The 22,297-nt window shown below is 41.9% G+C and overlaps 2 protein-coding genes across 3 annotated transcripts in view; both read left to right on the forward strand.

Moving 5' to 3' along the window:
* Positions 1-22,297, forward strand: part of NUBPL (NUBP iron-sulfur cluster assembly factor, mitochondrial) — a 240,215-nt gene that overhangs the window by 151,730 nt on the left and 66,188 nt on the right. The window lies entirely within an intron of this gene.
* On the forward strand, positions 2,149-3,001 carry CCDC121 (coiled-coil domain containing 121). The gene is given in 5 exon segments (XM_070432823.1): positions 2,149-2,326; positions 2,329-2,353; positions 2,412-2,479; positions 2,482-2,556; positions 2,559-3,001. Coding segments are annotated over 5 exon segments (789 nt in total).

Here is a 22,297-nt window from a genome sequence, read left to right on the forward strand (position 1 = left end):
TCTCCTTCTGGTACCCCTGTTATGCGGATGTTGTTTTGTTTCATGTTGTCCCAAAGTTCTCTTAGGCTCTCTTCCTGCTTTTTAATTTTTTTTCCAGTTGCTGCTCTGCTTGGGTATTTTTTCCTACCTTGTCTTCTAGCTCACTGATGCGGTCCTCTGCTTCTTCTAGTCTACTGTTGATGCTTTCTATTGAGTTCTTTATAGCAATGATGTCATTTTTCATTTCTTCTTGGTTCTTCTTCATTTCCTCTTGGTTCTTACACAGATTGTTGAATTTGTCTTCCATTCTTTTCATCCACCTTATGACCATTTCTCTGAATTCTTTCTCTGACAGGTTGCTTGCCTCCATTGCCTCCATTTCCTTTACTTCCTTTTCTGGAGATGGCTGTTTTTCTTTCATATGCGGGCTGTTTCTTTGTCTCCCCATGATCTCTCTTCTCCAGGTGTTCGGTTATGTAGTTCTCTGTCCGCACTACATGGTCTGGTCAGCACTTCAGGCTGCCCCCTCTGGGCTCAGTCTTTCGTAATTATGGCATCCAGATCTCAAATCCCCCGGCGCCAACAGTCCTCCGGATGTCCTTTCCCCCATCAGAGGCTGTGCCTGTCCCAAGGGACGTGGCTGGGTGCCGCGTGGTTTTCCTCTGACCCTCTGGGCTCAGAGATCTGGCAAACTTTCCTGCCCAGAACCCTGGTTTTTACCTTTCCAGGGGAACTCTGCCTTTCCCGGCTGCAAACTGAGACTGCTTCACCAATTCGGGGTAGATATTATTCGTTTCAGCTGCTCATTCTATTTGCTCCGGGACAAGCCTTGGGACACGTCTGCCTATTCTGCCACCATCTTGTCTCATCCTTATTCCATTATTTCAGTGCCAAAGAGAACCCTTTGTGTCAGATAGAGTCCATGGAACTAAACACAAATCTTCAATTTCTATACCCTCTTCCATGCTAAATACCCTCCTTTAAAAAAACGAATACCACAAAGTTCCTTAGGCTGAACACTGCTCCAAATGTAATAGCTAAAACCTCATTGCCATGACAGTCCTCTGTGTTGTACTTCCTTTTGGAGTCAGATCCAGAAATACATCATTGAGATTGATGTCAAGGAGCTTACTGCCTATGTTTTTCTCTAAGTGTTTTATGGTTTCAGGTTTTATATTCATGTCCTTAATTTGTTTTGAGTTAATGTTTGTGTATGGTGTAAGATAGTGCTCAATTTCATTCTTTTGCCTGTAGCTTTTCTGTTTTCCCTACGCCATTTATTGAATAAACTGTCCTTTCTCCATTGTATGTTCTTGCCTTCTTTATTGTAAGTTAACTATATAAGTATGGGTTTATTTCTAGGCTCTCTATTCTGTTTCAGTGATCTATGCATCTATTTTTTTCTGCCAATAACGTGCTATTTTGATCACTATAGTGTTGTAGTATAGTTTGAAATCAGGGAATATGATATCTCCAGTTTTGTACTTTTTTCTCAAGACTGACTTGGCTTTTCATGGTCTACTGTGGTATCACTCAAATTTTAGAATTATTTATTCTAGTTCTGTGAAAGTTATTAGAATTAGAATTTTGGTAGGGATTGTATTGAATCTGTATATTGCTTTAGGTAATATGGACATTTTAACAATGTTAATTCTTCTAATCCATGAATACAGAATGTCTATTTATTTATTGTCTTCAGTTTCTTTCATCAATATTCATAGTTTTCAGTTACAGACATTTCACTTCCTCGATTACAATTATTTCTAAATATTTTATTTTTTAATGCTATTGTAAATGAAATGTTTCTTGTAAATCAAATGTTTCTTGATTTTTTTTAATAGTTTGTTGCTCATGTATAATATGCAACTGATTTTTCTATATTGATTTTGTGTTCTGCAACTTTACTTGGATTTGTTTATTAGTTCTAACACTTTTTTGCTGGAGTCTTAGGGTTTCTTTGTATAATGTCATGTCAACTGCAGACAGACAATTTTACTTCTTCCTTTTTGAGTTGGATGCCTTTTATTTTGTTTTCTTGTCTAATTGCTTTGACTAGGGCTTTTAGTACTATGTTGAATAAAAGTGGGGAGATAGGCACCCTGTCTTCATCCAGGTAATAAAGGAAAAGCTTTCAGCTTTTGACCATTAAGTTTGAAGCCAACAGAGGCAATGATGTTGGAAGTGATGAAGCTGAACAAGCAAATAAAAGAAACTCAAATCCAGTAAAAACTGCTCATGGAGGAAACCAGGCAGCTAGTCACTGAAAAATTATTTGTCCAGGCAGAAAATAAATTTCCTCTGGAACACCTCACCAATAAAATTGAAGAGTATAGAAAACAACTTGAGAAACTTGGGACAACTACTTATAAAAATAGTGGCTTCTGCAATAAAGACTCTCTTATATACCTCCCCCCCCCCAAAAAAAAAAATAGTGGAGAGATTGAATGAAGGAGACAAGAACTAGCCTCTTAATATGAGAAATAAACTTCAAAGCTTAAAACAGAATCCTGGAAAAGGTACGATGCAGTTTGAAGCAACAGTTGCAGGTAATGAGGGACCTTTTGCTATTAAAGGAGAATAGGAGAGAGAAATGCAGACATTACAGTAGGAGCTAAACCAATCTCAAGCTGAGACAGCTGCAAAAGCACAGGCAATCAAGGCCCAGTTCACCCAGGAAAAAGCATTATTGAAGAAACAACTGAGTGAGCCAGTTGGGAAGGAGAGAAAGGATCTTAAAAGGAAGGCCCAGGCCTTGGAGGTGGCAGCAAAGAAGCGTACTTCTGAATTCTCCCACAGCTTCTGCAGAGAGAATAGCCATCACAGAAGGAATAACTGCAGCAGTCTAGGCAACGCCATTGAATTGCAGGCTGCTCAAAGCCTGTTAAAAAAAATCAGAAGCAGCCCTGGCCAGTGTGGCTCAGTTGGCTGCAGCATCGTCACTTACATGAAAGATCACAGGTCCTATTCTGGTCAGGGCACATACCTGGGTTTCCAGTTTGGTCCCTGGTTGGGGTGCATATGAAAGGCAACCAATCAATGTTTCTCTCCCTCTCCCCTCTTTCCCTCTTTTCCTCTCTCTCTCTCCCTCTCTTCCTCTCTCTCTTCTTCTCCCTCTCTCTCTTCTTTTCCCTCTCTCTCTCCCTCCCCCTCCCCCTCCCTCTCCCTCTTCCTCTTTCTCTAAAATCAATAAGCATATCCTCAGGTGAGGATTTAAAAAAAATTCAGAAGGAGCAGCTATAGCAGGAACAGTGGTACAAAGAGTGCTTAGTTCTAGAGAGGCAACCACTATAACAGGGTGCTCCAAAGACCACAAGAACCCCTTCCCTAGGCACCAAATCAAGGGTTAATCCACAGCAATTCCCAGAATATCACTAATTAAATAAGGACTGGAACAAGTATTCTTAGGAGCTGCATAAACCCATATGGTTAGGAAGGCTTTTGGATCTCATTGCTATGGTAAAATATACATCATGAAGTGTTAGTGTGAAGGATTAGGTGCTTTTTCCCAGCCATACTGCTAGATATTTGTGTGACTAGCTTCCCTTATTTAGGTTTTTCTTTAATTAGCTCTTGTTAATTAACAATATGTTCCTCAAACCTCCAGATAACCTAACACTATTTGCCAAACATTCATACATGAACCAGGTCGAGAAAACCACCCTGAGGAAGTGACAGGAAAAGAGTTGTGTGATTTATTTTATCTAACTGAGTCAGATTTCTTTATATTGCATTTAATCTATAAATTGCATTGGGTAGTATGGACATTTAAAAATATATATATATTTTTATTGATTTCAGAAAGGAAGGGAGAGGAAGAGAGAGATAGAATGTCAATGATGAAAGAATCATTGATCAGCTGCCTCCCGAATGCCCCCTACTGGGGATCAAGCCCACAGCCCAGGCATGTGCCCTGACTGGGAATTGAGCCATGACTTCCTGGTTCATAGGTTGATGCCCAACCATTGAGTCACACCGCCAGGTAGTATGGACATTTTAATAATGTTAATTCTTCCTATTCATGAGCACAGTATATGCTCCCATTTATTTGTATCTTTTTCAGTTTCTTTCTTCAGTGTCTTACAATTTTCTGAGAACAGGCCTTTTACATAGTCCAATGGTCGGCAAACTGCGGCTCTCGAGCCACATGCGGCTCTTTGGCCCCTTGAGTGTGGCTCTTCCACAAAATACCACGTGTGGGCACTCACGTACAGTGCGATTGAAACTTCATAGCCCATGCGCAGAAGTCGGTATTTTGTGGAAGAGCCACACTCAAGAGGCCAAAGAGCCGCATGTGGCTCGCGAGCCGCAGTTTGCCGACCACTGAATAGTCGATTAAATTTATTCCTAGGTTTTTTGTGTGTGTGGTTTTTAATGCAATTGTAAAGGGATTGTTTTCTTAGTTCCCCTTTCTAATATTTCATCATCGATATAAGAAAATGCAACAGATTTCCATATATTTATTTTGTATCTACTTTACTGAATTCGTTCCTCAGTTCTAGTAGTTTTGTGGTAGAACCTTTAGGTTTTCTATATACAGCATCATATTATCTGCAAATAATGGCAGTTTTACTTCTTCCTTTCCAATTTGGATGCCTATTATTTATTCTTATCTGATTGCTGTGATGAGGACTTCAGTACTATGTTGAATAAGAGTAGTGAAAGTGGACATCCCTGTCTTGTTTCTGATCTTAAGGGAAAAACTTTGTTTTCCCCATTGAGTATGATTTTAGCTGTGGGTTTGTTATAGATGAACTTTACTAGCAAATTTTTTTTGATATATCTTCTTGGGCAAGGGAAACAGAAAAATAAACAAATGGGACTACATGAAATTAAAGATTTTTGTGTGTTTTAAAGATGAAGTAATCTATGATGTCACTTATATTCAGTTAACTGATGATTTTTTAATTATTATTGATTTCAGAGAGGAAGGGAGAGGGAGAAAGAGAGAAATAAACATCAGTGATGAGGGAGAATCATTGCCTTCTGCATGCCCTCTACTGGGGATTGAGCCTGCAACAAGGCCATGTGCCCCGACTGGGAATTGAATTGTGACCTCTTGATTCAGAGGTCAACACTCAACCACTGAACCACACTGGCCGGGCGAAACTAAAAAGTGTTTGCAACAGCAAAGTAAACGATCAATAAAATGAAAAGATAACTTACTGAATGGGAGAAGATATTCACCAACGAAACATTCCATTAGGGGTTAATACCCAAAATTTATAAAGAATTCATACAACTCAACACCATAAAAACACACAATCCAATTTCAAAATGGGCAGGAGACCTGAATACACACTTCTCCAAAAAGGACATGCAGATGGCCAATAGGCATGTAAAAAGGTGCTCCACATTAATAATCATCAGAGACATGCAAAGTATATATTCTACTAGTAGGAATATATCCCAAGAAACTAGAAACACCAATCAGAAAGGATATATACACTCGTATGTTCATAGCAGCACAATTTACAATAGCTAAGATTTGGAAACAACTTAAGTGCCCATCAGCAGATGAATGGATTAGAAAACTGTGGTACATCTACACAATCGAATACTATGGTGCTGTGAAAAGGAAGGAACTTTTATCATTTGCAACAGCATGGATGGACCTGGAGAATATTATGCTAAGTGAAATAAACCAGTTGGTGAAAGATAAATATCACATGATCTCACTCATTTGTGGAATATAATGAACAACATATACGGGTGCACAAAAACAGATCCAGAGTCAGAGAAGCATCGATCAGACGATCAAACCTCAGAGGGAAGGCAGGGAATGGTTGGGGGAAGGGGGAGAGATCAACCAAAGGACTTGTATGCATGCATATAAGCCTAACCAATGGACACAGACACTAGGGGGGTAAGGGTATGAGCAGGAGGGTGGAGGCAAAGGGGGATAAGCACAGATATTTAATACCTTAATCAATAAAGAAAATATATATTAAAAAATAGAACAATTCTAATAATATACTATAATAAAAGTTAAAAAAACACTATGCAGGATTTAGTGTGATGCAATCCTTACAATTTTAGCTTTGAGTAACTTGAGAAGAGAAGAGATGATAAAGGGGGTGTATACTACATCCACTCTTACTTTTGAAAATGTTTTCTGAGAAAAAAGTACCTCTAGAATTAATCAGGAGGCTGAATGCCTCTGGAATTTTAGGAAAATATATGGAAAGAAAATTCTAAATACTTGGAAGACTATGCCCAGTCGGTGTGGCTCAGTGGTTGAACATCCACCTATGCACCAGAAGGTCACAGTTCGATTCCAGTCATGGCACATGCCCGGGTTGGGATTTAGGCTCGATCTCCAGGATGGGGTGTGCAGGAGGCAGCTAATCAATGATTCTATCTCATCATTGATGTTTCTATCTCTTCCTTCTCCTTCCTCTCTGAAATCAATTTAAAAAAAAATACTTGGAAGACTTTTAAAACAGTCTCTTGCCATCTATTGCCCTAGCAACATCCAAAATTGTAAGACAACAAGTAAAATTACTTAATGTTAAATATAGTAAGTAATTTTAAATCACCTATTACATTTTTATTACTATATATGAGCTTAATAGTACATGAAATGCCTTTTGTAATTAATCTGTGATATATTTATGCCTATTTAATAGAATTTGGAATAGTATTTTAGTATAGACTTTGAGGGTATTTATTTACTTATTTTTGCATTTATGACTTTTTTTATTGAATTTATTGGGATGGCATTGATTCACAAAACTATACCGGTTTCAAGTGTGCAGCTCAACAAAGCATTATCTGCACACTGCTCATGAACCCATTGCCCAAAGTAAAGTCTCACATATTGATGGTTAGATCAGTGATTTATTTGAATACTGAATCCTGGTATAGGAATATAACCTCATATTTTAATATTGTTCCTCTATGGGAACTTATAATCAACTTTATGTTTTTAGAAATTATCAGTAATGAAAAACTTAAAAATAATTTTCTTGAATTTTGTTTTATTCACATGTAAAATTAATTCCTTTAAATTGGATTGAAAAACGACTCTTCCTCAATGTACCTTTAACTTCTAGCTTTAGCAATTTTTCTGTTGAATATGTAGGGTTTTTTTTTTTTTATTAAACAAGTTTTTCTTATTAAAGAGATTAAGACCTACTTGGATTTTTTAAAAAGTATAATTGATATAATTTAAGGTCTGTTTAGAAACTATAAGCTATTATGAAAATACTAGAGGCCCGATTCATGAAATTACACTTTTATTATTATAGATATTGAGTAAGTAAAAGCAGAAGGTATTACTGCCTTACTAAAAGGAGATTTGAAGAGTGAAATTTTTAGACATTCTCTAGAGTGGCCTGTCGCCTAAGTAATTAGTTGGTTGTTTTATGTGGCTCTTTTAAGCAGATTAACTCTAAATATTTTTAGTACAGGTTATGATGATATCCTCTATCTGTCACTCCTTTTGTTTCAATTTCTATGCAATTTAAGATTCTTAAATACTTCTTATGAATGAGTATCCTGCTTTTTTTATGGAAATACCTGGGTTTCTTAAAAGCATATACCTCATGTTAATATATTATCACCCTGATAATATATAATCAGCCTCAAACAGCATGAGCAGTTTTTTTCAGGATCAGATAATTCTTGAAATTCTAGGTCTGCAGATCTCTATTCATTTAAAATAATTAGGGTGACATTCTAACCAACTCCATAATGCTAATTCTTACAGTTGGATGTAGGACTAAGCAGAGTACTTTTGAAAGAGGTCAAAGAAATAGCAATCAGAAAGGTTAAAGGAATGAAAAATATGTGCCTTGCTATTGTCGGGCTAGGCCATAACTCTGATTTCTCACTTTACCCGGGTTAAGGATGATATATTAGAAGTTGATGAAGAAAGAAACTGTCAACTATTTATTTTGGGCAAGGCTTAGCATCTAGATAGGGAGAGTGAGAAAGAAGAAACATAGGGAATATTTTACCAAAGGGAAGCAGTGGTTATGAAGTGGAAATGAGAAAAAAAATGTCATCTTTAAGATGGAGAAGGTAGATAGATTAGCAAAGGAATTTAAGGCTAATAAGTAAGAGTCAGTCTGTCTTATGTCATATACATGAGTATAAAGGACCTATTTTGTATTATAAATAATGTTACTAGGTATATTGTCTGAAATTTGTATATTCTGTGTTTAAACAAGTAGTTTGGAAATATTCTGACTGCATTTTTGAATAATTGATATTCAGAATACAATTTATCATCTGTAAAGATGTTTGATGTGATTAATTTGCATTAAAACACTCATGCTTATTCTGAGGAAGAAAAATACGTAGAAATACAAATCAGTTAATTATGTTTCTTTTAAAATAAATGTCAAGAAAAGCATTTAAAAATAAAATATAATTTTATTTTTATTTTATTTAATTTGTAAATGAACTCAGACTCCTTTTCTTTCAATGGTTCCCTTAGGTGTAAGGTATCTCTCTAATTATTGAGATATTTGATCTGTGTTGTAATTTTTTGAATTATGTTTGTAGTTATCCTATAGTATTTTTTGTTTTGTTTTGTTTTTAAGTGTGCAGAACTGTTTCTTTTACCCCTGTTTAGTACTTCAATAGAGTCCAATTAACAGGACCAGTGTTGATGCTGGGAAATGTAACCCAAAACTAATATTTGCATAATTTAAAGAAAGGACATTTTATCCAGGAACCCAGGTACTTCTGAATAAGTTATATTCATACATAAATATAGTTGTAAGACTTAATGGAGATCAATAGCATTTGTTCAATTTATACATAGGTACAATACCTATGTGAATGCTTCATTCCACAGGAATGATTTTTTTGGTAATTTTTATCTAACCAATTAATCAGATATTTTGTAAATGTATATTATCAAAGTGGGATAGCATTTAAAAATTTTTATATGCAGATATGGTTTGTGACAAATCTGATAATCCTTTTCTGTATGAAATTTTAGGTAACATATCTTTAGAAATCTTGTCATTTAGAAAGTAATATTAATTATTTTTGTTGCTATTGATAATATGTTGAGGTTAGGTTCTTTTCTTTTTTATCTTAAACCTTTCATATTCTCCCTCTTACTTTGTAGGAAGAGGCAAGGACAACTTGAATTATTATTACTCACTTAGAAATGGAAGAATGAAAAATTAGCTTTAAAAAAATGAATTGGTGTTCTTATCCTCCCCTAAGATTAGTTGGTTAATACTGATTAACTGGCTAATGTTTTCAAGCTCAGATCCTCCTTTTTCCTTTACCCTGGCTGTTTGTTTATTGCTTGTATTTGTGGTGATCTGTCAGTGGATATGAAAGATTGGTAATCAATCTGGATTAAAATAGTGTTTATTACTATCCTTTAAAAGTTTTTACCCAGCTTATCCTTTGTCAATATAGTACATGAGGGGAAAGATGAGAAAATGAATTATCTAAGATAAAAAGTAAAACTTTATTTTATATGGTGTTATTTTTATTTTAGCAAAAAGCATTTATAGAAAAAGAACATAAAATAATATTTTATTTTTACTTCCTGAGATTTTTAATTCTTTGCATTCAGGATAAAGAAAAAGGAAAACAATGATAATGATTTGGTAAATACTGATTTAATTTTATTCACATTATTTCCAGATGATTTTGTTTCCTAAATCTGCTCCTCCCTCAGTGATTTCCATAAACCTAATTGCTCAGACCCAAAAATCTAGGACACATTCTTGATCTCCCTTACTCTCTATATACAATCTATCATCAAGTCCTCTAGACTTCACATTCAAAATGTATCTTAAATCTATCCACTTCTCTTCACCTTCTCTGCCACCTGGTACAACCCATCATCATTTACTTAAATTACTACAAGAGCCTTCTAAGAGAGGTGTCTCTGATTTCACTTTTGCTTTCTTACATATCACTCTATTCTCCAAACAATATTCTGAATGATCTTTAAAAACTTCCCTGCTTAAAACATCTATCCTAGGCAACCAATTTATTATTTGTTTTTCGTTAAACACATAGTTGGTGAAGGAAATTTTTTTCTTTATAGAAGTATTTCAGTTATTAAAGAAGGAATAACAAAATTATAGTTTCAGCATTTTACAATTCCTAATGAAGTATTTAATAGATCTAAGGCAGTAATTATCTAAGAGAGAGAGAACACTGCACATCACCTCCTGATTAGAGTATATGCATAATATAAACTATGGAGTAGCCTTGCTAGAAATTTGAACCTGGATCTGACTAAATCCCCATATTTAACTACCAATTTATAGGAATTCTAGGAGACAGAGGAACATGTTAAGTGTCACCATGAGGATGCAGTCAGGAAATACAGAATGTGGAAAGCCAAATGGGGCAAATAACCCAGTTTTTCAACAAATAAGGTACAGGGAGAAAAAGAGAAGGAACAATAATCAGTAGATTAAAAAGACTAAAAAACTTATTAATTGCATTGTCTGGGCTTTATTTAGATTCTGATTCAAACCAATAAGCTTTAAAAAAATGATATACAGGGAAATTTGAACATTGGATATATAATTGATAATTTTAATAAATTATTATTATTAAAATTTTGGTGTAATGATGGTAATATTGATAGTGGTTATATACACAAGAAGAGTCCTTAGCTTTTAGAGATCAATTCCACTTCTGAGTATCCAAAGAAACTCAAAACACTAATTAAAAAAGACAAATCTATATAATGAAAACCCAGTGGTCGTAACACCGTAATGACCAAAGACCGTGGTGCTGGGTCCCATGGTGCGTCAGGTCTGGGTCTTGTGCGATTTCACACTCTGGGCCTTTAGTGTATTCATATATTCACTGTAGTATTATTTACAATAGCCAAGATACAGAAGCAACCTAAGTGTCCATCAATAGCTAAATGGATGCCCTGGCCAGTGTTGCTCAGTGGTTAGAGTGTTGGCCCATGCATCAAAGGGTTGTAGGTTCAATTCCTGGTCAAGGGCACATTCCTGGGTTGCAGGTTCGATTAACCCCCTCAGTCAGGGCACATGCAGGAGGCAACCAATCGATGTCTTTCTCTCATATCGATGTTTCCCTCTCTCCCTCTGTTTCCCTACCTCCTTCTCTCTCTCCCTCCCTCTCTCCCTCCCTGCTTCTCTTCCTCCTTCCCTTCCACTGTCTCTAAAATTCAATGGAAAAACACCCGTGGGTGAGGATTAACAAAAATAAAAAATAGATGAACAGATAAAGAAGTCATTCATATGTACAGCAGAATATGACTCAGTCATAACAAAGAATGGAATCTTGCCATCTGCAACATCATGGATGGACCTAGAGGGTACTGTGCTGAGTGAAATAAGTCAGACACAAAAAGGCAAATGCCAATGATTTCACTTATATGTGGAATCTAAAAACCAAAATGAACAAGCAGAATGGAAACAGACTCATAGGTACAGAGAACATTTTGATTGTTGCCGGATGGGAGCAAGGTTGGGGGTGGGTGGGAAAGAGGAAGGGATTAAGAAGTACAAATTGGTAGTCAGAATAGTTATGGGGATGTAAAGTATAACATCAAGAATATAGTCAATAATATTGTATTAACTATGCACGGTGTCAGATGAGTACTAGATTTATCGGGGTGAGCACTTTGTAAGTTATATAAATTTCTGATCACTGGGCTATACACCTGAAACTAATTTAATATTGTATGTCAACTGTAATTAAAAACTAAAAATTATTTTTAACAAAGAAAGAAAGAACAAAGAGTGACTGCCCTTTTCACAATAAAAATTCAAATCTGGTGGAAAAAAGAAATGAAAGTGACTTATTTTGACACTGGTACTGAAACTAAGGCAAAGAAATTACCGTCCCAATAGCATATATTTATAATTATTATCTTACCCTGCTCTGACGCTGGCTGAAGATGGCCACTCAGTGTGTTGGTTCTGGTGGCTCTCGAGAGGGAGTCTGGTGCAAACCTGTGTCTGGCTCTGGGGGACATGTTTGAAGATACAGAGCAATTCACAGTTTGCGGTTGCCTCTGCTTGACCTGGGTGTGTATGTGAAGGACCAAGCTGTGCACCAAGGCCGGTTTTTACTGGCACCAGGCCTGGGGCCAGGTTAGTTAAAGTCCCAAGGCACCACAATATTTGATTCCTGTGGCCTATTGGTGCCTGTTAGGATCAGTCACTGAAAGAGCCTCTGGCAATATTTCTGTTAGATGAGGTAGGTTCTCAGTGAGTCAGCACGTAGGGGCGAGTGCTGTTCATTCAATTAATACAGGTTCAAACTCGGTGCCAGTGCTGGGTCTAAAGCTACTCAGCAAATGTGCCAGGGTGTGTACCAATTTGAGCTTCCACCCACTGGGTGCTCACACAGTTGCGGTTTGGCAGGGTCATCAGGTTGAGGCCAACAGAATTTATCAGGCTCAAACAAACCCAGATTTGGTTGTATGAAAGGAGGTCTCTGTAGTGGTCTGGCATGTGAGGGAAAATGGCCCCTGTCCCAGATTTTTCTAGGAGCGGATCTTAGCAGGAGGGGCCTCTAGGATTCAGGAGAATTGGGCTAGCGGATCTCTCTCTCTCTCTCTCTCTCTCTCTCTCTCTCTTAAAATATTTTTTTTTTAATTGATTTATGGAGAGAGAGGAAGGGAGAGGGAGAGAGAGAAACATCAATGATGAGAGACAATCATTGATTGTCTGCCTCCTGCATGCCCCACATTGGGGATTGAGCCTGCAACCTAGGAATCAACTGCAACCTGGGAATCAACCATGACATCCTGGTTCGCAGGTCGATGCTCAGCTACTGAGCCACACCAGCCGGGTTAGTGAATCTCTCTTGAGAGGAAGGTGCTAGACAAGCTTGAGGAAAGGTGGGGGGAATGCTTCGTCCCAGAGCCACACAACTCAGTTTGTCCTGGATTCTGCCTAGACCTCTGAAGGGCAGGGCCACCAGGAGCCTAGAGGTTAGGGCTAACTTATCTCCAAAGGGGGGAGGGGCCAGTCAGGCTCACTGGAAAGTTGGAGGAATGGCCCCTGCCAAAGCCACACAACTCAGCCACTGACACTCCGCTAAGTCTGCTTGGACCTCTTCACTCCTGCTAGGCGGCTGACTTCTCAGCAGGGTGCAAGCTTTGCAGGGTCGGGTGACAGGAAGTCTGGAGCATGGGGCTATTGCATTCCCCCAGGCTGATGCCATGAGGAGGGGAGTGCTCCACCCAAGTAAGATGGCATCTGCAGTGTGGAGAGGGACTCAGCACAGGGGTCCTTGCAGCTATTCCTCCAGCTTTCTCCCCAGAACCATAAACCTCTGTCTCTCTCTTCCCATGACTCAAGTTCTCTCTGAGCCCCCATCCCTCCCCTGGAGCCTATGGTGATTTGACTGTGAAAGATATTTTGTGCGCTGGCCCTTTAAGAAGGCACCTGTGTCTCCAGCAGACTATCCTGTCTCCCTGGCGGACAGAATTCCCGCCAACTTCCACGTGGCTGCCTCTTCCGGCTCTGGTGCTCTGGGCTGGGGAACCCAGCTTGCAGTTGAGACCTCACTCTTCTTAGGGGCCTTTACAGCTGAGATATCCCTCCAGAATCTCAGCTGCCACCTGTGGAAGCAGGGCCAGCCCTTTTCACCCTTCCCACCAGCCTCCATGTGGCTTCATCCTTAAATCCTTATTATGAGACTTCTCTTCAGCCAGTCTTCAGTTGGTTATTCAGATTAGTTGCTCTATTTTTTGCTTGTAATTCCAGTTTGTACCTGGGAGGTGATGAGTGTAGCTTCCACCTCCTCCACCGCCATCTTTGATCTCCTCACTTGATTTTTGAGTTTTAGGTTTTTTATCTGTAAAATAAGGATATTGGGCAAGATAATCTCTAGGGTCCCTTCTAGCTCTAAAATTCTCCATTTTACTGCTTTAAGATGAGGAAATGCTGGCAGCGGCATGAATGGCACCAGGTATTAGACTGGTGTGGTCAGAACAGACCTGGGTTCAGCAGCCTCGGTACTTGAGTTCTGGTTAGGAAAGAATTCAGAGCCCAAACTCCAACTATAAGGGAACATCTATACTAATAAAAGCCTAGGTGGCCCTCGCGCGTGACATCGTCACAAGATGGCCACCACAATATGGCCGCCACAAGATAGCCACGCGCACAGCAGAGGTGGGGCCCGCAGGCCTGGGGGTCCTGCGGCTCCGTGAGGTGCAGAGGAGGCTGATCCCGGCAGAGGAGGTGGGTCGTGGCAGGAGAGGGCAGTTGTGGGTGATCAGGCTGGCAGGGGAGGGCAGTTGTGGGTGATCGGGCTGGCAGGGGAGCAGTTAGGTGTCAATCAGGTTGGCAGAAGAGCGGTTAGGGGGCGATCAGGCTGGCAGGCAGGTGAGTGGTTAGGAGCCAGCGGTCCCGGATTGTGTGAGGATTGTCCGAGGGGTCCCAGATTGGAGAGGGTGCAGGCCTGGCTGAGGGACACCCCCCACCCCATGCATGAATTTTGTGCACCGGGCCACTAGTCTAGCTACACTAATAAAAGAGAAACATGGTAATTAGCATACGACCGCTACCCTTCCCATTGGCTAATTAGCGGCTAATTTGCATATGGCAGGCAGGGCCCGACAGTGCCAACCGCCAGCTCACCTCCATCCAGGGCTGGCGGCAGAGGTCCCTGCCCTCATCCGGGCCTCCCACAGGGAACCCGGCTGGCGGGTGGGACCCTGGCAATTGGGCACCCGCCCTGCCCTCATCCGGGCCTCCCGCGGGGTCCTGGGGTTGGCGGTGGGGCCGCAGCTATCAGGTACCTGCCCGGGTATCCCCTGTGCTACGGGCCAGGCGGCAGCAGCGATCTGCCCGCTGGCGCATCCCATGTGCTACCCAACTCGGGCGGGCAGGTCTCGGGCATGCCTGGCAGCCTCAGTCAGTGCCTCAAGCCCCAGCAGCAGCAGCAGCAGCGGCAGTGGCAATAACAGTGGCGGCAGTGCCCCCGACCTGCCTGCCCAGGTTTGAGTGGCCCCAAGCGGGCAGTGCTTTCCATCAGCCAACGGTTGGCGCACACGCATGCAGGTGAAATCACCAGCGCCTGCTTTCCCACAAGCCTGAGCTCAGGCCTGTGGGAAAGCAGGCGCCCTGAGCTGGTGATCCCAAAGGCCTGATAGCCGGGCAGTGGAGGCCGTGTTGGGACTGGGGAGTGGTGAGCAGGCAGAACATGGCCCTGATTGGGCCAGTCGCTATGACGCCCACTGTAGCCAGCACACCGCCTGATCAGGGGGCCAGCAGCCAACCTCGCAGCCCCTCCCCCCTTCAGGCCTTCCCCTGATCAGACTCTCCCATCCACATCGAGAGCAGGGTGCTCAGAGCCTGGACCCTTCCTGGCAGCCCCGAGTCCCTGGGGTTAAGAATTCTGATGGCCCTGCCCAGAGAGTAGAGGTGTCTGAGGGGCAGGGACAGGGACCACAGGCCTCCAGGGAGCACCGCAGAGTTGGTAATGAGAGGAGAGGGCCTGTGAAGAGGGAGAAGGTGAAGCCAGTGGACATCAGCCCAGAATCCAGCCCTTCCCCTCCTGAGGCAGCAGGACCTAAACCCCAAACCCCAGCCAAAATTGGAAGAGCCTGAGGGAGCTTCAAGAAACTCTACGCAAAGCTGCACATTGAGAATGAGAGATTTCGTGAGGCCCTGACCCAGACCACGCTGCGGCTGGAGCAGCTCAAGGTGGAGCTGGAGCACGCCATGCAGAGGCAAGAGCACTTTGCAGAGAGGCCGGCCATCCTGGAGCTGGCGAGATTTGAGTGCAGGGCCCTGGAGTGCAAGGCCGCTGAGCTGGAAGAGGAGCTGAAGGGCCTGTCCAATCTCTGAGCTGACAACCAGCGCCTCAAGGATGAGAACGTGGCCCTGATCTGCGTCATCAGCAAACTGTCCAAGTGACCCCGGAGGACTTGCCCCTGCACCCGCATTTATACAGCTGCTTTTGCCACATGCACCCCTTCCCTGTGTGAACATGAGTGATAGGGCTGTCGAGGAGTCTCTGAGAAGCCATAACCTTCCTTGAGATCTCCAGGTTAGGAGGGGAGGACAGAGCCCCCAGGAGCCAAGGGGGCCATCTGAGGCCAGGTGGGGGACCAAGGCTGCAGGCAGGACCAGGAAGGAACCGAGGACCAGGAAGTGCCAAGACCAGTAGCCAGGACCAGAGTGGTCACCCAGAGGTCCCCTCTCACGTGTGCTGCCACCAGTCACCCCTCCAGGCCCTGAGCAGGGATCCTAGAATGTGCCAAGCATCCCGCCGGCCTGGGCCAGGTGAGCCTGTATATAGGGTCTGTGTGCAATAGGGAGGGATGTCTTCTATTTTTTGCTGCCCCCTCCCCATCGCTCTCCTGGGCAGGGGGAGAAGGTCTTTTTCAGACATAGCATAGGCACCACAAATTAAAATTGTGGAGTTGCCAAAAAAAAAAAAAAAAGAGCAGGCCGGCTGGCCAAATACCCCCTCTCTGCCCCGCCCCCTCCCCCTCCCCCCCCGCTAGCCACATCCTTGACCAACCTGCCCCACCACAATAGGCCCACAGCCCCTCCCTGTGGCTATCTGCCCCTGATTGCACCCCCCACCCCAAGAGGGGGCAGGGCTGGGCAGCCAATGTCCTGCAGCCCCTCCCCAGGTTGGCCCCACCCTTGATCCCCCCACTCCAATAGGGGGCAGGGCTGGCCAGCCAATCTCCTGCAGCCTCTCCCCTTGCCCAGCCCCACCCCAGATTGCCCCCCTCCCCCTCCCACTGCAATCAGGGGCAGGGCTGGCTGGCCAACCACCCATGGCTCTTCCCCCAGGCCACTGGCCCTGATCGCCACCCCCCAACCCATTTGGGGGGGGTGATTGCCCAGCCCACCAACCACAGCCCCTCCCCATGACCAGCCCCACCCCCAATCGGCCCCCCAATCCCAATCAGGCTGGTGAGGGGGGGGGGCAGTTGGGAGCAATCAGGCCGGTGGCAGGGGGTAGTTGGGGGCAAACAGGCTGGCAGGGGAGGCAGTTGGGGGTGATCAGGCCAGCAGTTGGGGGTGATCAGGCTGGCAAACAGAGTGGTTAGGGGCAATCAGGCAGGCACGCAGGCAGGTGAGTGGTTAAGAGCCAGCGGTCCTGAGTTGCGAGAGGGATGTCCGACTGCTGGTAAAGGATCGGGCCTAAACGGGCAGTCTGACATCCCCCAAGGAGTCCCAGATTGGAGAGGGTGCAGGCCAGGCTGAGGGGCCCCCTCCCCCCAGTGCACGAATTTCGTGCACCGGGCCTCTAGTATATATATAAAAGCCTAAGTGACCATTAAGATCAGTTGAACGAATGACCGGTCAACTGGTCGCTATGACGATGCACTGACCACCAGGGGCAGATGCTCAATGCAGAAGCTGCCCCCAGCCCTAAGGCCCTGACCGGTGGCAGCGGAAGGGGGGGTGAGGGGTGGGGCTGATGAGTGGGCGGCACCAGGCTGCCATCCAAGGTGGGTGCCCCCTGATCGCCTCTCCAGTCACCCCACAGATCAGCCTGATCACCAGCCAGGCCTAGGGATCCTACCCGTGCACAAATTTCATGCACCGGGCCTCTACTATTTCTATAATCTCAAATCCTTATAATTGAGTAGATACTTATTCATACTAAAAATAGGGGGAGGGTTCTGGTTGGGTAGTTCAGTTGGTTAGAGTATCCTCTCATATACCAAAAGGTTGCGGGTTTGATTCCCAGTCAGGGCACATACCTAGGTCGTGGGTTCGATCCCTGTTTGTGGCGCATACAGGAAGCAACCGATCAATGTTTCTCTTTCACATTGATGTTTCTCTCTAAAAAAAAAATCAATAAACATATCCTCTGGTAAGGATTAAGACAAAAAGAAATCAGGGGAGTTTTAATAAATAGCAGTGCCTGTAGCAACTAAAGACAAATCAGAAAAGTTATGTAGTCTGACTAATAAAGTAAAAAGTAAACCAGTCTCATATGTAGCAAAAGAAAAATTTAGGAATGACTCTTTTTAAAAAATATTTTATTGATTTTTTACAGAGAGGAAGGGAGAGGGATAGAGAGTTAGAAACATTGATGAGAGAGAAACATCGATCAGCTGCCTCTTGCACACCCCCTCCTGGGGATGTGCCCGCAACCAAGGTACATGCCCTTTACCGGAATCGAACCTGGGACCCTTCAGTCCGCAGGCTGACACTCTATCCACTGAGCCAAACCGGTTAGGGCTAGGAATGACTCTTAAGTGACAATTTACTGTCATCCTTTTATTGATACAAAATTTGTATTTGAGTGTTGGTAGGCATAGAATGATGTGAACTTTTGTTGGCAGAGTATATCCCTGTCATGAGTGCTTATAGAAAGAAGTTTTGTAGTAGTTGGAAAGTTGGATTAGACCTCTCAACCTTTAAGGGTTTGTGATTGAATTCTTCCTGCTCCTTACTTCAGTGGCAATCCCCTCAACTTTTTTGGAATGCCTCTAATTTGTAAATTATGACATTTTGTAAAGATATAATACATTAATTCCTAGGATAGCAGTCAGAGTAGATTGTAGTTCAATATAAAAATTTAATTGTAAGTTCCTTACAAAATTCAGCTAAATTTCCAAAGGAAATATGATCATTCTATAAAATAAATTGTTAAATGGACCAAATAGTTTTTAGCTTTCTTGTTCTTACATAAAATGCTCCCCCTTTTTAAAAAGTTTGTTTTGTCATTTTGGCGTTTGGATAAAAATGCTGTTTATTGGCTCAGTGGATAGAGCGTTGGCCTGCGGACTGAAGGGTCCCAGGTTCGATTCTGGTCAAGGGCATGTACCTTGGTTGTGTGCATATCCCCAGTAGGGGGTGTGCAAGAGGCAGCTGATCAATGTTTCTCTCTCATCAATGTTTCTAACTCTCTATCCCTCTCCCTTCTTCTCTATAAAAATAAATCAATAAAATATATTTTAAAAATGCTGTTTATTCACTTTTTTTCTGTGAGGAAATCTCTCACAAATATTTTCCAGTTTACAAAAACATCATAGTCTCACTATCTTTTAAAGTAGTTTGAAGGAAACTTGGTGATTATTTAATCTAAAATACTATTTTATAGATAAGAAAACTGATGTCCAGAGAAGTTAATTAGCTGACCCATGGTGATGTAGCTAGTTAGTGATATGAATGATTGGAATTTAGATGTGCCAAATTCCGGACTAAAATTCCTCTATTTACTGAACAGATATCTGGATTTTTGTCTGTACCAGCTATAGTCTTGATTTGTGCCAGACGCCCCCTTCGCTTCATAGTCTTTATTTGGGCCAGACTCCTTCTTTGCAGTACTGTGTTATTTTTTTTTTTATCATAGTAATTAATGTCTGAATCAGAATTTAAAATCCAAAAGCTGCATTATAATAGCTCAGACTTAAAATATAACTACATATGGAGCTACAGTTTCTCTTATTTGGTTTCCTATTCAAAATGATTTAGAACTTTAAAATTTTGTAATAAAATCCTCTAAGCTAATTTTAAAAATTTGTTCAATAGCTATGGGTATTTTTTTAATCTGTTCTTAGTCTTCCTAGGTTGTTTACTTTGATTTAAACAATTATTCCAGACTAGATGAAAGAAGGTAAAAAGATTAGCCAAACAACGTATATGCATAAGCCATAGACACACATAACAGTGTGGTGATGGCCAGAGGGAGGGAGGCGGAGGCTGGATGGAAGTGGGTAAAGTGGGGGAAATGAGGGACACCTGTAATAGTTTTAGCAATAAAAAATAAAAAACAATTATGCCACACAATTTTCTTGTGTAGATGGTTAATGGAATGATACTTATTGGTTTAAAAAAACACACAGAATTTAATGGTAGATTATTGAAAGTTAAAATATTCTTTAATATCACAAAGTCAGGAAATTTACAGTCAACATATCCATGGTTACCAGGACAGACACTTACTTTATAATAGAAAAGATCCTTAAGGGATCATGTACAGGAAGAATACTATGTGATGCCATTAAAAATATCCAGAAATAAAAGAAACATTATAATTAACCAGAAAAAGAAAAAAAGTTAAAGGAAATGAATAATTTTTCGATTTCTTATTTATATTATCTAAATAATTTTCTGGGAGGCTACAGATTCTATTTTATATAGTAGTTACCCCTTAGCTGTGGGGATATGTTCCAAGACTACCCATTAGGTGTCTGAAACCGCATAGTACCAAACTCTGTATATACTGTTTTTTCCTACACATGCGTATCTACGATAAAGTTTAATTTATAAATTAGGCACAGTCAGAGGTTAACAATAATAACTAGATAATATAGAACAATTATAACAATGTACTGTAATGAAAGTTACGTGACTGTGGTCTGTCTCTCTCAGATAGCGGATCTGATAACTGAGGGCTACTAGGTGACTAAAGGGCAGGTAGCCTATACAGCCAGGATGGATACTCTGGACAAAGGGAGGATTCATGTCCCAGGATGGGCCCAGCAGGAAGGCACGAGATTTCATCACACTACTCAGAATGGCATGCAGTTTAACACATGATTTGTTTATTTCTGTAATTTCCCATCTAATATTTTAGGATCGTGGTTGACTATTGGTAACTGAAATCAGGGAATATCTATTTTATCATATACTGGAAAAGTAATACAGTAAAGCACATATGTTCTTGGGGTAATGAAGCTGTGCCGGCTGAGAATAGTGATGCTGCACCGCATTCTGTGGGAGCCTGGGAACATGGCTTCCGTCACACAGACCAGGATTCATATCCCAGCTCCATCCCACCAACAGCCTGACCTTGGGTATCTTTCTTCCCTAACCCTCTGTAGTCTTATCTGTAAAATGAGATAATAATGCCTGTTTGACAATGTTTCATAATTATGTATGCAAAAAGTATTAGTAGCCGAAACCGGTTTGGCTCAGTGGATAGAGCGTCCACCTGCGGACTGAAGGGTCCCAGGTTCGATTCCAGTCAAGGGCATGTACCTTGGTTGCGGGCACATCCCCAGTGGGGGGTGTGCAGGAGGCAGCTGATCGATGTTTCTCTCTCATCGATGTTTCTAACTCTCTATCTCTCCTCCCTTCCTCTCTGTAAAAAATCAATAAAATATATTTTAAAAAAAAGTATTAGTGCCTACCTTATAATAGGCGCTCAATAACTACTCATTTCCTTCTGTCTCCTTTACCTGTCACTTACAGACCCAGCCTCCACCTCTTCCCTATTAGCTCAATTCCACCTGATGGACACTAAGGCCTGATAGACACTAAGGCTCAAAATTAGGATCCAGTTGAGTTTACTTGAGATCATCCCTAGCATGCAGTAAGCACATTGGATAGACTGGTGTCCAAGAGCAGTAGTGTCACTCATGTTCTGTAACATCCTTAAAAGCCATCAAAACCAGTGGACACTGACCATGGATTCTCTCATGGGGTTCCGTGCAGTTTTTATGGCAGCTGTAATCCTCCCCTTTCATTACCTTGAATCCTCCCAAATACAATACTATTTCTAATGATTTTTTTTAAAAAGAGTATTATAGTTTTCCTTATTAAAGAGAGTACACATAAAAATATATTTTATGAACTATCCCAAATTAGGTTAATAAAGTCATTTGTTACTGGAAAAAAAATCTGAAGCTTCATCCTTAAGGTGTGTAGGGAGAGTTTTTATTCTTTTAATTTGTTTTACTAATTATTAAAAAAATAAAAATATCCTTTTTGTTGTTAATCCTCACCTGAGGATATTTTCCCATTGATTTTTAAGGAGAGTGGAAGAGAGAGGGAAAGATAGAGAAACATTGATGTGACAGAAACACATCGATTGGTTGCTTCCTGGGGCCTGGGCCAGGGAGGAGCCTGCAACCAAGGTATGTTCCCTTGACTGGAATCGAACCCAGGACCCTTTGGTCCTCAGGCCAACGCTTTATTCACTGAGCCAAACCGGCTAGGGCAAAAAATTAAAAATATCTTGATTCTCTTGATTCAGGTTTGTAATGTTTTAGGCCTTTTTGGTAGCAGTCTTGTTCTTCACCAACATCTACTTTTTAGGTTATGAACATATGTGTAAGCAGTTGGCTTAAAGCAGGACTCAAGAACTTAAAAAGAGGTTCCCATAATTAACTGAAATATTTTTGCTTTTGTGTTAGCATCATTTTCATATTGTACTAGAGGCCCAGTGCACAAAAATTTGTGCACGTGGGGGGGGGGGGGTCCCTCAGCCTGGCCTATGCCCTCTTGCAGTCTGGGACCCCTTGGAGGATGTCCACCTGCTGGCTTAGGCCCGCTCCCTGGGGGATCGTGCCCAAGCTGGCAGTCAGACATCCCTCTGGCAGCCCGGCAGCCCTCGGGGGATGTCCACTTGCCAGCGGGAATCAGGCCTAAGCTGCAGTCAGACATCCTTAGCACTGCTGAGGAGGCGGGAG

This window comes from Myotis yumanensis, unplaced genomic scaffold, assembly GCF_028538775.1.
Source record: "Myotis yumanensis isolate MYYU_CA2020_CCGP unplaced genomic scaffold, mMyoYum1.0.hap1 SCAF_1, whole genome shotgun sequence".
Taxonomy (NCBI): Eukaryota; Metazoa; Chordata; class Mammalia; order Chiroptera; family Vespertilionidae; genus Myotis; species Myotis yumanensis.